Source organism: Saccostrea cucullata, unplaced genomic scaffold, assembly GCF_032062105.1.
Source record: "Saccostrea cucullata isolate Sc308-1 unplaced genomic scaffold, CSIRO_AGI_Scuc_v1 ctg88, whole genome shotgun sequence".
In the NCBI taxonomy this organism is placed as follows: Eukaryota; Metazoa; Mollusca; class Bivalvia; order Ostreida; family Ostreidae; genus Saccostrea; species Saccostrea cuccullata.
Genome location: NW_026930139.1, coordinates 240034 through 257612, shown reverse-complemented (window position 1 = coordinate 257612; position 17579 = coordinate 240034). Strand labels below are relative to the sequence as shown.

Below are 17579 nucleotides of genomic sequence, written 5' to 3'. Positions count from 1 at the left end.
CAGACAAATCTTCTTTCACTTTCACTCTTACGAAATGTCAATAAATGACATGGAATGCAAGGTTTATTTTTTAAAGAAACTTCACACAGAGGGTCAAGGTCGGAGTTGTATGAGAAGAACATGTTCAGCCCGTGATATTTTGTACATTTCTACGTACATCTTTTGATCAGTAGATTAAGCTGGAAAATTACAGTAGTGGACTGTGGAGTGTAGACAAACTAAATAGTGCACGGGAATATCAAAAACCAGCAGGTAAGATAATACAGTCATTCTAATCGAATATCATATTCGTCTCCAAACTTCCAAAAACAGATTTTAATTAGTTATCTCTTGACTCTGCTAATGAATTATTCTTAAATGAAGCTATAGTATAAAAGAGCAAGAGCCATCTTTTGCATAAAATGGCCCTGTACTTATATCAATTAATTATCTATCACCCTCTTTCCATTTACATATATCAAAATAAAGTAGACACTTGGTGCTTTCATGTTCTATAATGAAATTTCGTTTTGAGAATCCAAATATTTGAAAACAGGCTTTGAGAAATTGCAATGTTCTTGAAATTTGCAGAAAACATGCATATTTGACTACCTTCAGCAAAGAATTTAAATATGAGCACAGCCCACGATCCAAAAAATAAAACATGTTTTTTGATCTTCAGAAATAGGCCTTTCATTATGTATTGGCATATTTTGGATCAGAGGTTGTGCTCTATATGAAATATTGAAAAAACGCTTCATCTTTAGGTCATTTTCAAAGGAATTTACAGGATATGAGGAAAATGACGCATTTTATGACGTCATAATGCATTGACTAGATGTGAAATTACGTCACAATTAACAGATATGTGGTCACCAACAGTCCAAGTGATAAATACTGCATTTGCAACCTAAACTGAGCGGTTTTGAATTTTCAGAAATTCTCAGGGCCAAATATAGCCCAAAGTGGCTCTACCTCTTTGATATTGCAGTATCATACTATAAGTTAATTTCAAAAATCAAAATTCTAAAAAGACAAATGCATTGGCTTGATCTTAATAAATTCACAATCCCCATAAATAAAATATATAAACAGTATACCAAATAACAATCTTTTTGAAAGAATGATACCTTTACAATTTAGTTTTAACAGATTTGAAATGTTGAAAAGGAATTATACATGTACATTTAATATATTGATTGCTTTTAGTAAATAATCCATTTGTATTTTGGGGTTATTTCCCCTAACTCTTGAAATAAGCAGAATCCAGTCAGAACTAGTTACTTTGGTAATCTAGAGACTGTATTGATTTCATTTATTATAATATTAACCTGCATCAGCGTTTAAGATTGCAAGAACTCCTCTCAGCCAGCAACTACACGCATGGAAATATCAAGAACGTGACAAGCCTAGCAATGATTAGTGAAATTGAGTGAGGGAATTCATTCTCTTCTATTAAATACAATTTTTATGGAAAAAAGGATGAGTATAAGGCTTGTGTAAAATTTACAGAGAATGAGAGAAAAGAAATTGAATTTCCAACCCACTAAACACTCAATAGTATAGCCCCCAATTTTTTTAGGACAATGTCCACTCCTAAGAAGCTCCGCCTGATCACTTACCTGTCCCCGGGGATCCCCATTGAGGTGTTTGAGCTCCTCCTGCACTACCTGGAGGAGGTGACAGGGCTGGAGGGGTACCTGATGACTGAGTCTCGCTGGCAAGGTCCGCCCCCTGACAGGAGGGACCCCTTCACAGAGGACGACGCCGATATCGGTAAAATCATCTGAACTTTAGAACCTATGTATTCAACTCACAGATACAGTTTTATTAGAACCAACACATTTTATTAAATCAGGATTTATGAGCAGTTCAGCCTACTTGCGTTTGAAACAAGAAGGGAACAAATATCTAGAACTGTGTTCCGCAGCTCCTGTACACCCACACACTAAGGGAGGTAATGAGCCAGTGTACTACTCTGATGTGGTGGTCAGTGGTAGTAAAAAGTAAGTACACAACTTTAAGAACTCCAATTGAAGTTTTTTGTTTTGTTTTTAGCTCACCTCGATGAAGTCGAGAGGAGCTTATGCTATACCCCCGGCGTCGGCGTTAGCGTCGGCGTCCCGGTTAAAGTTTTAGGAGCAGGTCCATTCCCAAGTAACTATAAGCCCTACCTGGACCAAACTTGCATGGATGATGCATCTAGGGATGGACACTACCAGACTTGCTTTGGATGCTGGATCTGACCTACATTTTCCAGATGAGTGACCAGTTAAAGTTTTTGGAGCAGGTCCATTCCCAAGGAACTATAAGCCGTACCCGGACCAAACTTGCATGGATGATGCATCTAGGGATGGACACTACCAATAGTAACCATACTTGCTTCGGATGCTGGATGTGACCTAAATTTTCCAGATGAGTGACCAGGTTATAGTTTTTGGAGCAGGTCCATTCCCAAGTAACTATAAGCCCTACCCGGACCAAACTTGCATGGATGATGCATCTAGGGATGGACACTACCAGACTTGCTTCGGATGCTGGATGTGACCTACAATTACCAGATTAGTGACTAGATTATTCCCAAGTAGCTATAAGCCCTACCGGGACCAAACTTGCATGGATAATGCATCTAGGGATGGACACTATGAGACTTGCTTCGGATGCTGGATGTGACGTACAATTACCAGATTAGTGACTAGATTATTCCTAAGTAACTGTAAGCCCTACCCATACCAAACTTGCATGGATGATGCATCTAGGGATGGACAATCGAAACTTGCTTTGGATGCTGGATCTGATTAACAATTTCCAAACGAGTGACGAGGTTAAAGTTTTTGGAACAGGACCATCCCCAATGAATTTTAAGACCTATTTAAACAGAACTTGCTTGAATATTGTCAGAATAAAAACCAACTGTTAAGAAAATATGATGTGAGATTTGCATTACCTAAACTGATAACATTCGTCGAGGTGATCTTCATAATCTTTGATTACCTATGTTTCTAGTTTTGTTATGCCCCTCAAAGAAGGTAGGGCAAATTGTTTTTTTGCTGCTGTTTGTAGGTCAGTCTGTTCACTTAGTTTCTGTTCATTTTCTTCACAACCGTTGCACATACTGAAATGAAACTTGGTATACAGATTTATCACCAGAATATATTTAGGTCAAGTCTGGTTTTGGGTACGATTGGCACATTTTGGACAGAGTTATGCCCCTTGGACTTAGAAAAATTCCAATAATTTGCAGTTTCCCATTTTTGACAGAGTTATGCCCCTTGGATTTAGAAATGGGGGATAGAAAGGGGCGGCCATGTACAAAGGAATAGATAAGAATCCGTTAAAAATCTTTGTCTCGAGAACAACAAATCCATGATAAGTCATATTATACAAGAGCATCCTCAGGTATTGTAGAATCAAGTTTGTTTAAATCAAGACTCCAGGGTAGGGCGGGACCACAATAGTATATGGGGGAAAATGCATAATGAACATCAGAACCATATAAACTCAGGTGAGCATTAAGGCCTTTGGGCTATTTATTTTACAAGGTACCATGCACAAAGTTTCATTAAAATTTTCATTTGGAAGAAAAAAAAACAAACAAATTAAAAAAAGGCATGAAATTTGATCGATTTTGTTTTAAATATGTAGGGCAAGTTACACCACATTTGTGGACCTAAAAGGACAGACCTTTGCTTTCAATGATCCAGTCTCATTGAGTGGAAGTCTGATAGTTCTAGGCAATCTCAAAAAAATGGGCTACAATTCCAATTTCTTTGGCAACATGCTGCATTCAGGTATGTCAGATGGAACTGTTGATTTGTTAAGGGTTCATTCTCTGTTGTCATCTATGATTACCAAACTTAATGATCTTTCTGGATTGGTGTGTATTACTTTAAAGCTTTCAGCCTTTGTTTTACAGGTTCCCATTTGAACTCCATACGGATGATACTCGACAGTAAGGCGGATGTGGCAGCCGTTGACTCTAATGTTCTGCAGTATTATCTCAAACAAAATCCACAAAACAGTGAAAACTTGTCAGTCTTAACTTCATTTGGACCATTGCCAGTTTATCCTATCATCTTCAATTCGCGACTTAGCAGTAAGCTTTCTATTTATATCTTAACTTTATTCTATAATTACACAGAACAAAGGTTACTACTTCTTTAAAAAATCATATTTCACATATTCTAAAAATAATAGCGAATTATGCAGGCATATAAACAAATACCAGAGAATGAAAAAAACTGTTTTTTTAAAGAGGAACTACACGTATAATTGAAATGGAAGCTCCTCTCCTCATTTTATGCAAAAATTCATTTCTTGAACAGTGTGATACAGAGTAATTTGTTTATATCCTTTAGTGGACTTCAAGAAGCAGATATCAGATGCCTTGCTGAGAATGCATAAGTTACCCGAGTGGCGATCCCAGATGAACGAATGCAACATTCAGAACTTTGCGGAGATGGACGAATCTTTATATAACCTTGAAACTGGACTCATGGATGTTGTCAAGGGGCTTAGCTTATCTAATGTCTACTATTGACCATAACAACATTTTTATTTGCTGAAGTCTGCTTTCAAAACAAATTCTCTGTTCATTATGATGGTCAGATTTGAAGTTTGAAATTGGCTACTAAAAGTACCAAAGAATTGAACTCATGAAAAGAACTGTCAAAAAATAATCAGGTTGTAAATGGGACAAATTTTTATTTACACACCTACATTTTTACCTCTTTTTATTATGCATTTGATGCAGATATTTATAAAAGCCACCAATAATATTTTTGTGCCATTTATTTTTATGGGGGGATAGTGGGCAAATAGCAATATTTCATCATCCTGTATAACCGCATGAAATATCAATGATAGTTATATGTCATGATAAGTATATTTTTGCAGTTGCAATTGTAAACTCTACATACATGTATATTTATAAAAGGTTGTTTTTACACATTCCTGATATTGTTGATTCAGGTGGCATTAATAATAAAATATAAACTTTTAAGTGTTTGAATTTATTTGACATTTATTGCAATGGTAAATATATTTGGCAAACACAAATCTATACGGTTTATTACATAAGTATCACAGTTCTCTGTATTGTGTAGCACAGTAGTCGTTTGGCCAATTGACTCCACTATCGTTTTTCTCTTTTATGAAAAAATGACAGGAAATTGATTAGTTCAACAAGCATGTTATACAGGTATTAGTCTTTCCAGAACTAGTCCAGGACCACCAGAAGAGATTTAGTTGCTTTTATCAGCTCCAACAGCTAAGTCACATATGTCAAGTGCTTGTTTGAAATAATTCTGGTTCATCTATGAGGCACATTTTTTTTTAATCATATATCACAGTCTTGTATATAACCTCTCTACACCAAAACTAACTGAGTAGCAGGTAGTTCTTGTAACAAACACAACCTATGACTCAAAGTTTTCAACCAATTCAAATATCCCATAACAGAAGTTAAATTCAGTCTAGTTCTTCACTGAACTGTTGGTAGGATATATAAAATTCACTCCAATATGGTTTGCATCATTTGAGCCTGGGGTCTTGGTCGGTACAGATATGGGTCATTGAGCATATAGGACACGACAGAGCTTGGTCTTCCCTGAAGAATTTCATCAGGGGCAAGAGTTTCGACAACTGACATGGCATTGGGAGAAATGTGGTGAACATCAGCTGCTAGACTGTCTTGTACAAAGCGCATCATGTGTTTTACTTCTTCCAGTCGGAAAAGAGTCTGTGAATGAAACATAGTTCTGTTAGTTTATAAAATAAGCATAATCATTTGAGTATTTTAAATTGATAGAAAGTAGATCATGATGTCACATAAATGCAGTTAGGATTTGGGAGGTAATATAAGAAAAAATCTTGTAGGTTTTTACTTCATGGAATTTCAATTATTCAGAAAGGATGAATTTTCATTTCTTAAATTTCTTCCATATTTTATAAAATTGCAAGATTACAGGGCCAAATTTGTATTGAAACTGTACCTTGTTCTTTAAGAAAAAAGGAGAAAATCATCTGAATATGTGATTGGATGAAAATAGCACAAGATGAATCTTTCTCTTCATACCGGTACTTAGCACACACAGCATAAACTGACTGTGAAAGTATCTACTATATGTGTCTTGCCATGTGCATTATTTTGAAAGTTACCTCTGTATTGAATGCGAAGTAGAAGTTGTCCAGTCTAGGGTCCTCCTCAATGCAGGTTTTGAGTTTAGCTTTTAGGAATTCTGTTAAGGGAGTTCCAGTCATGAAGATTCTGGCTTGAGTGACCTCCACCAACTTCTTATGGAAAACCATAGTCATTCTTCCAAAGATTGCTTCATCCACTGTGCACTGAATCACAAGACCACAAAAAGTTGTAAAATGGCTAATAATGATAGAAGGAATTTCCATCATTTCATTTTATACCTATCTTCCCAAGAAAGAAACAATTCAAGCTGAACATTAACAAAATCCCAACGATGAAATGCATTAATTACATAGGTGTATTTTCATGTACCTCAAAGTCTGGAATCACCCCATAAGGCAGAGGTTTGCTGGGTGTGCGTCTCTTTCCCTGACTCTGACTCTGGCTGTTTGCTGTAGCCTCCCTGCTGCGATTTTTACTGATGTACTCGTGGGACTCCATAGTGATGACCAGGAGATCCTGTAAGGCGTCGATCATAGAGATGAGGTACTCCACCTGCCCCGCCATGCTGTGTAACATCCTCCAGGACTCCACAAGGTGGACCTGATCCTGTGTATAAGGAGAAAATTTACAACTGTTATCATCAGCAAAATGTTTACTTCATTGTTTGTTTAATGTCTGTCTGGTCTGTCTTGATTTTTTACACTTAAAATTTTCAAAATCTCAAAAACAATTGCAAATAAACTTGGCATATACATGTAACTAGCAAGTAATAGGTAAAATTACCCGATTCATCAGGCTTTTGAGCAGCAGCCCTCTGTGGACAGTCATCCAATCACAGCGGTCCTTAGATACAGAGATCATCTTATCCAGAAACTGCTGGGCATTCCTGACATTAGTCGTGTTCATAGGATCCCCCCCATTGGAAGGTCCACCATTTTGGTAATGGAATGCTGCCTAAAAATAAAAATTTCAAGACTGCTTATCCAAACTCTCCTGAATTTTGAAATATTAAAAACCTCAAAATTTGGGATTTTTAATTAGATATTTGACTTTTTTTTTTTTTTTTTTTTTTACAATTATTTACCCTGTCTCTGGAGAGGAAGACACTCTGATGGAAGGCTACAGGGTTATCTGGATAGAAGATCTCACCACTTCAATAGTCAAAATCATACAGATATGAAAATAAGTTACCAATCAAGGAGACAGAACGAAAACCATTGTACATGAATAAAAAACAAAATAATAAACACTGTATTAGCCATGAAAAAAATCAACAAGAGGCCCATGGGCCACATCGCTCACCTGAGAAGCTTTGACCATTCTGTTCTTTACCAGATTTCACCCTTGTTATACATAATGCATCCCCACCCTACCCCACTGATCATAATTTAGACATTTTGAAATCTACACTACCCCATGATCCTTCCATGGGCACATATGTTTCAGCTTTTTTGGCCAAGTGGTTCCTGAGAAGAAGATTTTCAAAGATTTTTCCTATATATTTCTATATAAAACTTTGATTCCCCATTGTGGCCCCGCCCTTCCCCCGGGGGTCATTATTTGAACAATTTAAAATCTACATCATACCAGGATGCTTCCACATAAGTTTCAGCTTTTCTGGCCCAGTGGTTCTTGAGAAGAAGAATTTCAAAGATTTTTCCTATATATTTCTATGTAAAACTTTGATACCCCATTGTGGCCCCGCCCTTCCCCCGGGGTTCATGATATGAACAATTTGGAATCTACACTATACCAGGATGCTTCCATATAAGTTTCAGCTTTTCTGGCCCAGTGATTCATGAGAAGAAGATTTTCAAAGATTTTTCCTATATATTTATATGTAAAACTTTGATACCCCATTGTGGCCCCGCCCTTCCCCCAGGGGTCATGATTTGAACAATTTAGAATTTACACTATACCAGGATGCTTCCATATAAGTTTCAGCTTTTCTGGCCAAGTGGTTCTTGAGAAGAAGATTTTCAAAGATTTTTCCTATACATTTCTATATAAAACTTTGATTCCCCAATGATTTGAACAATTTAGAATCTACATTATACCAGGATGCTTCCACATAAGTTTCAGCTTTTCTGGCCCAGTGGTTCTTGAGAAGAAGATTTTCAAAGATTTTTCCTATATATTTCTATATAAAAATTTGATTCCCCATTGTGGCCCCGCCCTTCCCCCAGGGGTCATGATTTGAACAATTTAGAATCTACACTATACCAGGATGCTTCCACATAAGTTTCAGCTTTACTGGCCCAGTGGTTCTTGAGAAGAAGATTTTTTAATGACCCCACCCTATTTTTGTCTTTTCTTGATTATCTCCCCTTGCGAGGTAATATGTCCCTTCATTTTAACAATTTAAATTTCCCTTTACCCAAGGATGCTTTGTACCAAGTTTGGTCAAAATTGGCCCAGTGGTTCTTGAGAAGAAGTCGAAAATGTGAAAAGTTTACAGACGGACAGACGGACGGACAGACGGACTGACAGACGGACGGACGACGGACAAAATGTGATCAGAAAAGCTCACTTGAGCCTTCGGCTCAGGTGAGCTAAAAACAGTTAACTTTGGTTTCTGTCCTACTTACTCTAGCTCATCATCTGTGATAAAGTGGAGAAGGAAGTACTTTCTGACAGGAGTATATCTCCAGTTATCCATCAAAATGAAGGCCTGAAGGAATATTAAGAATTTAAGTACATTCTATAAGGTTCATCTGCTTTATAATTTCGTTATTCCATGAAAGAAAAAAATGCATCAAGGGGAGTAACTCTATTATATATTTTTGCATCCAGAAGTTCATAATTTTAGAACAATCATAAACTTTCTTTCTTTTTTCTTACCAAGTACATTTAGATGCTCATGCCTTCAATGTTTGTTACCTTTAAGAAGACAGGTTCACTCCTGGTGGTAGCACCAACCAGCATGTCCATGAAAGCTTGCTTCCGAACCAGGACCTCCTCCCAAGACCACTTCTCCTCCCCGAAAAACACCCCCACCACAGGAATCGTGTTCTTCATCACCATGTCATTAATGTGGTTATAAACTGAAACCAAACATTGACCTTAAGAGGATATCAACTGTAATCAAATTACTACGAAACAAACTTTGAACATCCGAGTATTATGAGGAATCAACACAAATTTTACTCATCAATCATTATAACTGTAAAAATCAATCTCTTGAAAAAAGAATTACATCAGAAGTGCTTATAGATAAAAGATGGTAATAACAAATGTTTTGTCAAAATTTTAAAATAAAATTAAAATTTAAAAACACTTGTAATTTATAACTTTATAATCATACCCATTAGAGCAAACAGCTGGATAGCGTCCCCTGAACAACCTGGTGGGCCTTGTATGTAATAGTGTTCATGCAGCTCCACTTCATTCAAGAATGGTTGCATCTTGCCATATAAGATACTAGGACCACTCAAAGCAAGACAGATTCCAGCCTATAACAGGTACAAAGTGATTACTTGTTGGGTTTGTTAGTGACTTACTACTGAAAAAAAGGATTAACAGTACTATAGGAAACCCTGAAAGGAAACTTCACTGCATATGTACATGTATCGTAATGAATTTTAATCAAATTTATTCCGACTTCTTATTCTTGGAATTACGAGTCTATACCCTGTAAGCTCCTTTCCTCTGTATGTAGTTTTGCTGGACAAAGAGCTGAATAATCTGCCCCAGTGGAAGAAATGCAACAGTGTCTAGTATTCGAAGAGCACTGGTGGTTCCTAGAAATCAAGACAGTAACAAGGCATTAGCTTTGATATATAGAACAAGAGGCCCATGGGCCACATCGCTCACCTGAGAAGCTTTGACCATTCTGTTCTTTACCAGATTTCCCCCTTGTAATACATAATGCATCCCCACCCTACCCCACTGATCATAATTTAGACATTTTGAAATCTACACTACCCCAGGATCCTTCCATGTGCACATAAGTTTCAGCTTTTCTGGCCCAGTGGTTCTTGAGAAGAAGATTTTCAAAGATTTTACCTATATATTTCTATGTAAAACTTTGATTCCCCATTGTGGCCCCGCCCTTCCCCCAGGGTCATGATTTGAACAATTTAGAATCTACACTACCCCAGGATGCTTCCACATAAGTTTCAACTTTTCTGGCCCCGTGGTTCTTGAGAAGAAAATTTTCAAAGATTTTTCCTATATATTTCTATGTAAAAATTTGATTCCCAATTGTGGCCCCGCCCCTCCCCCGGGGGTCATGATTTTTACAATTTAGAATCTACACTATCCCAGGATGCTTCCACGTAAGTTTCAGCTTTTCTGGCCCAGTGGTTCTTGAGAAGAAGATTTTTTAATGACACCACCCTATTTTCGTCTTTTCTTGATTATCTCCCCTTGTGAGGGGACTTGGCCCTTTATTTTAACAATTTAAATTCCCCTTCACCCAAGGATGCTTTGTACCAAGTTTGGTCAAAATTGGCCCAGTGGTTCTTGAGAAGAAGTCGAAAATGTGAAAAGTTTACGGACGGACAGACGGACGGACGGACGACGGACAAAATGTGATCAGAAAAGCTCACTTGAGCCTTCGGCTCAGGTGAGCTAAAAATAAATGTATTCATAGAAATATCTATTGTTTAATAAAAATATGTTCAAGATTAAACTGGTATTTTATTAGGTGTACCATAGGCATCAACTCCATTGACTGAGTAGATATAGTTTTCTGGGTCAGATATCTCCATTTGTGTAGCCAGTAACAAGCTCTCTATCTGTTCCGGTTTCTCAAAAAATAGGTCCATCCTACAAAGATTACCACCAGCAATAAGATAATATCATGGAAAAGTTTATCACAAATGAACGGTTTAAAGTATAGATCACAACTTTTGTTGGTTTACTGCTTACTTCATTGCCTGCTGTCGGAGAAGGGAGACAAATCTGGGGTAAGGATTGGGTGGGTAATACTGGCCTCGGGCTAGCTCCAATAAGTACTCCTTCCACACTTCATCCAAGTGAGAGTCCAACATATACTAAAACATGACAGAATGTAGGAAGTCAGTACAGATGTAACAAATTTAATGATCTGAAGACTCAAAATCATTTTAAATATACCGGATATGATTCTAAGAAAATTATGCAATTTGTTGTAAAAAAGCTACAAACTAGATAACAATGAATAAATCACTAATAAGAACCTGAATAAGGACAGCTTCCTTTGCTATTGCTTTGCTGTGTTCTCCATTTTCAATGCATTCATCAACATTTATAACTAAATTAAAAAAAATAATAATAAAGTTAAAATCTTTCCAAAACTTTTTCTTAATGAGCAAGTTACAGAAAGCCATATTTAAATTAAGAATTTCCTTCAATTTCAAAGTAAAGTTAATCAACTGAAAAATGAAGTAGACCAATGTGTTGTTTGTTTTTTTTGAATGGTAATCATAATTCATGTATTTTTAATATGATATCAATAAATTAGTATTTATATAAAAAGAATTGTTTCAATGACATGTTCATTAAGTTTTCACTTAAAAGAACTCACTGAGCTTTTCATGAAGCAGATCCTTCATATGTTCATGTTCCAACCCATGTGAAACATTGGGATCCATTTCAACACCCTAAAATCACACAATATTCCTACATAAATATGGGACAAATACAAGCCATCAAACTAAGAGAAACTGTTATGTTTCATAAAATATTGAATTTCAATGTTTTCTAAATAGTGGTGGCAAGCTGTCTGACTGCCCTCCACTTTACCGTTGGGTCACGTCTCTCTCTATGTCGGGTCAGAGGTTGTGGAATGACCTTGGGAAATGTGTTCTTCATTGCAATCATAATCTCCTACAAGCAAATAAAGCTTGTTCTCATATTCCAATAACTCAAATGTTACAATGGTCCATATATTCCGATTCAGTTTTGCTGTACCTGATATGCTTTATAATACCTGTGTTTACATACCTTGAGTATTGGAGTCTGACTGAGAGAGTCCTCGGCAAGCTGTATCAATAATGTCAGACAATACCAGTTAATGTCCTTTAAAGTTTTCAGAGCCTAAAAAATTAAAAATAGAATGAATCAATCAAGCCAATCAAAAAAGAAATAAAACTTATTACATGTATTATACATACCGGGTAGTTTAAAAAAGGAGATATTGTGCCCTTTTTATAACATGTGAATATACTGTGCAAATGACGTTATGCTCAGATGACTTATTAAGTCTCACCAGTTGGACATCCAGAACAGACTCAAATGTGAACCCCTCCCGTGGCAGAAAATCCTCCACCTGAGCCACAATGACCTTCCCCGCAGTCTTCTGCTCCAGACTTCTGTCATTTCTGTAATTTAAGGTAAATATACATTTATTAAGGGCTATTCCAGAAAAAAATGTATGGGAGGGTTGGACGGCAGTTCATATATTTTTGTATGGGTAATGGGGACTGTAGCAATTAAATTTGTATGGGTGGTTGTCCTCATCCGATATATTTTTAGATGGGTGGTTGCACTTACCCTCACAAATAATCAACTGCAAAGAACTTTCTTTCATTTCATTTTGTATAAACCGGTAAATCTTGATATCTATTTTAAAAAAATAATAAACTCGTCCTGAACAGTTGTAAAACTGTGTTTACATTGAAAGTGAAAGTAGAATCGAACAAACCAAGAATTTGATGGGTGGTGGGGGAGAAAGTAATTAAAAATGTATGGGTGGTGGGGTAAAAATAAAAGTGCCTTCCAACCCCCCCCATACATTTTTTTCTGGAAGAGCCCTAATGAGCAAGAAATATTCATGCAGTTTGCAATTGACTTAGTTTGCAATCAAACAGTTTTCTCTCACTGCATACTTGAACTTCATTTTTTTATAAACAAAACTTAGCTTTTTAAAAAAACTTTCAAATATTTAAAATATGATATTTACAGAGTGCTTTGGAACAGTTGAATCACTGCTTCTCTGTACAAGGCTAAGTTTTCCCTTATCACTTCCAGCTGACTTGTCTGAAGAAGGTATACATTTGAAATTTTATTTGAGATAATCAGATTAAGTTAAGAATCAACTTTCCATCTTTAATAACAAATGCTATAAATAGTTATAGTTTTTATAGTTTGAGCAACTTACATTGGAAAAGCCCTTCACCATGTATCTGACAGATTTGTTCTGTTCCATCAGTAAGTACATTTGTCCTACAGTACTGTGCAAAAGTCTGTATAACTCAAATGGAAGCTCCTGTGCATAGGAATCTCTAAAATAGGTAGAAAAGGTAGAAATGACAAAGAATTACAGGCTAAGAATCTTAATATAGCATAATAAATTTACAAGTCATATACGTTTAATCATGCAATATGTTTAATCATGCATTAACATCTAAAATGTCTTATAAATCAACTAAAAGGATCAATTCCGATTGAGTGACTGATATACATGTACTAGGTAATATATTTACCTGTCTAACAGCAGCAGTATAATGGTACAGTAAATAGCATCACAGAGTTCAGCATGCATGTGGTGTCCTGCTACCCTCTTCTGGAAATGAGATCTACAGAGGAACATTTACATCTCATTAGTTAGACTGAAACTGGGAATACATAACTTGTCAACATGCAATAAGTGATACACTTACTTGATTGGAGTTGTAATCTGCCATGCATATGGTCCATATGAGTTCTCGTCTCCGATGCGGAACCCATCAATTCGGACTTTCCTGGGCATGATATGAGTGGTCCTGTCGTAGACGTGTCGTTTGATCGTCCTGATGTCCTGGTCCTGTGCCCTGGTGGGCAGTCGGTTCCTGCTCTGTCGACTGTAACTCCGGGGACCTCCTATCTCCAGTTTATCTGGCCTCTCAGGCTGGCCCACTGAAAACACATACACCATTACAACACTGTCAATACCCATTACCCAACATAGAAAAGAAAAACTTTTTTGTATTAATTTTTATTTCCAGGTCTTACTTGCAGATCTTGGACCATCATTCTGAAATGGGTCAACTTGTGGAGAAAATATAGATATATACTGTTCTGCATGGGATCTGTTTAGAAACACCCCTTCATGTAAGCAAGCCATGGGAAACTCACAGAAACTTACAATCCTAAAATAGCAAGAGCAAGCACACATAAATGTAAATTGCATTCATTAAATTTTGTAACTTTGCTCACATTCTATAGAATATCATTTTCTAAATATCACAGTACACGTATCGACAAGATCAAACAATGGTTCTATTAAAAGTGGATAAACCCATACCCCTCTTCAATGTTATCTTTGCTGATTTCAATGAAGTTGAGTCCAAACTGTATCTGCCCTCTAATGTACTTAGGATAATATGGATCAGCTCGTAATATACACTCCATACATATGTACTTATTACCAATAACAGTGTCACTCAAAACCTGCAGGAACTCCTCCTACACAAAAAAAACTTTCATTAATGTATACAGATTGCACATTGATTGATTAAATTTTATTGATTTATTGATTAAAATCTAAATATTTACTTCAGTGTCCATTGATTTTAAGTTAGTACCTTCTCCTCTTGGATTTTGTCGGGGTCCCACAGATCATACACTGTTATGTCTGGGTACTCCTCGTCAATGTCAGGGATATTCACACCTGACAAGGAAATTTAAATGTAAATCATGAAGTTAAATTTATTTGTATGATATGAAACAGCCAACTATTTTTTTCTCTCTCTCCCAGAAAGTCTGGTAGGTACATTATTCACTTCATTTACACACCAGATCTTGAGGGTATAATTTAGTATTTTTGTTTTGAATCCTTATTTGTTCATAAAAGACAATTTACTGTGTTATGACAAGATATATTACAAGTTTTATATATTTTACCCATGAGGAGATGTCTAGGATTGGAGTACATAGCATCAATATAAGCCATCACACTGTTCACAAATACTGCCACACCCTATAATCAAATGTTTTAAAAATCATTCACTGAATGTGTGAGAAAGAGGCAAAATAACTCAGTATCTACTTGATATATCTTCACATTAGTCTGACCTCCTTGACATCCGGGCCTGTAATTAAATGCTCCATTCGGATTTGAACGCTGTGAACATAAGGATAAAAAGTTCCATCAAACACCGCTGGGCCAACCAAGGCTAGCATCACCTGATTCTGAAACAAAATTAATGTTATAATGACAAAAATCTATATACAACATGCACATAAGTAATTTCCCATAAAATACCTCAGAATAGTCCTGTTTTATGTGATAACTTACAGAATAGTCCTGTGTTGACATGATATCCTCTGGGTGTGGAGTGATGTCCTCCATCAGCCATTTATATTTCTCCAGGGAGGATGGGTCAACGGCCCGTAGAATACTGGACAGCCCCCACACCGTGTCATGTCCCCGCACACAGAACAAGTTAGGGAGATAGGTCTCCTGCAGAGCGTTCCCTATTGTGTTTAAAATCATACTTTCAAATCTCTCCTGAATGTTGTTCATTTATTTTAATTCTAATAATGATTAAAATCCTCAGATGTGCTGTAATTAACTTCTATTTCACTGACATTATTTCCATAAAAAAGTGTTATGGCCAACAATCTGAATTTATATCCAAACTTACTTAATGTTTGTTGAATTTTCCCAATTGATTCTTGTTCCATATGAAATCTGCAGTAAAATTGTGCAATATGCAAATGATATGAAAAGTTTATCTATTTGTAAAAGCTTAACATTATATTATCTTCATTATGAATACATGTATTATGAATTTACAATATATTTTTTGATGAGAATGAAAGATATATTTACTTACTTTTCTGCAAACTGCCTGAACCTCAGGACAAAGCCTGGATAGGGGTTGTAGGGGAGGGTGGGCCGATTCAACAACAACTTGACCAGCTTTCTAAATGTCTCCTCCACTCCAGTCTCCTTGAGGTAAGCCCTGAACTGTTTCATGGCATCTGTGTCATATCCATCCGGGGGAATGTATGTTCGCCTGTCTATGGGGGCCTCCTATGTAAGAATAAGTTTCATACAAATCATTTAAAATAATCCATAAACATCAGTTTACAACATCCGGCTACATCTAGGTCCTTCTAAATCTTTAGGATATATTAATTAATTAATTAATATGAACATGTAGGTTTTTGTTTTTAACATATTTTATTGATTAAATCAAAAGGATTGGAAAGCAGTTCTGTACAACTTACTGTAGGTTTTTATATACAAATCTCTTAATTAATGGTAAAATTTACAAATTAGATTTTCTCCTATTGTTTTATAACAATATGTCTTACTACAATGAAATAAAATGAATTAAGAAAAGAGTTTAAAATTAACAGTATTTTAACTTACCCTGCCCTGTGACTGTGCTCTAGATGGAACATTACTTCTCTGTCCTCCTCTCTGTAATGTTTGTTAATTATAACTTTATAGTGAAAAGCAAAAATAAATACTACATACACATTTAAGATCTTCCAGCAATCATTAAAACATTGTTAAACAGAAAAAACATACTTTTTCAATTTATGATACATGTATTAATTTTAAGAAATTTGACTAAAATGAAATATTGCTTGAAATCCAAAAACAAAAATAAACCCGACAAGGCATGTAATTTATCTCAAATAAAATTAATAAAGATACCTTTAAAAAGAATCACTGACCATTTAGTTTTATATGTAATCAATGGTTAATAAGCCTTCAAATGTTAAGACTCAACTGAACAACATATCAACCATTTACATTTCACACTTGATTTCATTATATTTGTTTGGATCGAAGCAGACGGTACAGCGCAAAGATAAGTTGTTAATGAAAATAATTAAAAAGCAACAAGTTTTTTTTTATAAACTATGTGATCATGCAATGAAAATATAAGCATGAATGAATTGATCATATTTGTCAATTCATAGGCCTATACCATTATTCATACAGCATGCCTGAAATTTTTTGCTTGAAATATGTTATTCAGTATGCATGAACACCTGCATGTAAACATATGGTAAAATCTATTACACATTGAAAAGCAAATATTAATTATTAAACAGTTAAATGCATAATTGTAATTCTTTATTCCAATCCTGTCCATGCCATTGTAAATACACATAAACATCATTTAGATTCGATTTATGCAATGGTTACATTCACAAATTCAGTTATTCGTAAGCATCTGAACAACCCTGTCTTACCTGTTGTATTTATAATCTTTAAAAAAACATAACTCAATGTTTTACATATACCAAGATTAATTTTGTTATCTGTTAAAATTTCCCAACTCGAGAATAGAACTTTTTTTTACAGATTTGAGGAAATTCGAATTAACTTTTTTTTTTACTGCTGTACTTTTAGACCCATTAGGAATAATATTCTACCTGTGACTGTGATGTTGATTGTCTTGACATAATCTTTTACTTTTCTTCACGTGTCAAACATTGTTTCCAATAATCTTTTTACGCGTTTCTCATGTAAACAAATAATTTTGATATACTTCCGGAATTTTAAAAGGTAAGAATTGAACACGCCCAA

General features: G+C 35.6%; 2 protein-coding genes across 2 annotated transcripts; one reads left to right on the top strand and one right to left on the bottom strand.

The window, feature by feature from the left end:
- Positions 1-74: 74 nt before the first annotated feature.
- Positions 75-4981, top strand: LOC134283027 (uncharacterized). The gene is made up of 6 exons (XM_062765456.1): positions 75-252; positions 1562-1755; positions 1838-1985; positions 3625-3770; positions 3896-4075; positions 4338-4981. Exons 2-6 carry the CDS (start codon positions 1566-1568, stop codon positions 4517-4519), a joined length of 846 nt encoding a protein of 281 aa, XP_062621440.1. The 5' UTR covers positions 75-252; positions 1562-1565; the 3' UTR covers positions 4520-4981.
- LOC134283026 (uncharacterized) lies at positions 4976-17501 on the bottom strand. The gene is made up of 30 exons (XM_062765455.1): positions 17426-17501; positions 16407-16457; positions 15865-16064; positions 15673-15719; positions 15324-15502; positions 15101-15217; positions 14930-15005; positions 14611-14696; positions 14331-14491; positions 14039-14175; positions 13708-13942; positions 13531-13623; positions 13206-13329; positions 13008-13084; positions 12315-12426; positions 12050-12142; positions 11849-11932; positions 11631-11706; positions 11284-11357; positions 10994-11118; positions 10776-10891; positions 9752-9861; positions 9426-9573; positions 9002-9165; positions 8710-8792; positions 7206-7272; positions 6905-7075; positions 6491-6727; positions 6139-6324; positions 4976-5719 (listed from the first exon to the last, which is right to left on the bottom strand). Exons 1-30 carry the CDS (start codon positions 17453-17455, stop codon positions 5492-5494), a joined length of 3687 nt encoding a protein of 1228 aa, XP_062621439.1. The 5' UTR covers positions 17456-17501; the 3' UTR covers positions 4976-5491.
- Positions 17502-17579: the final 78 nt, after the last annotated feature.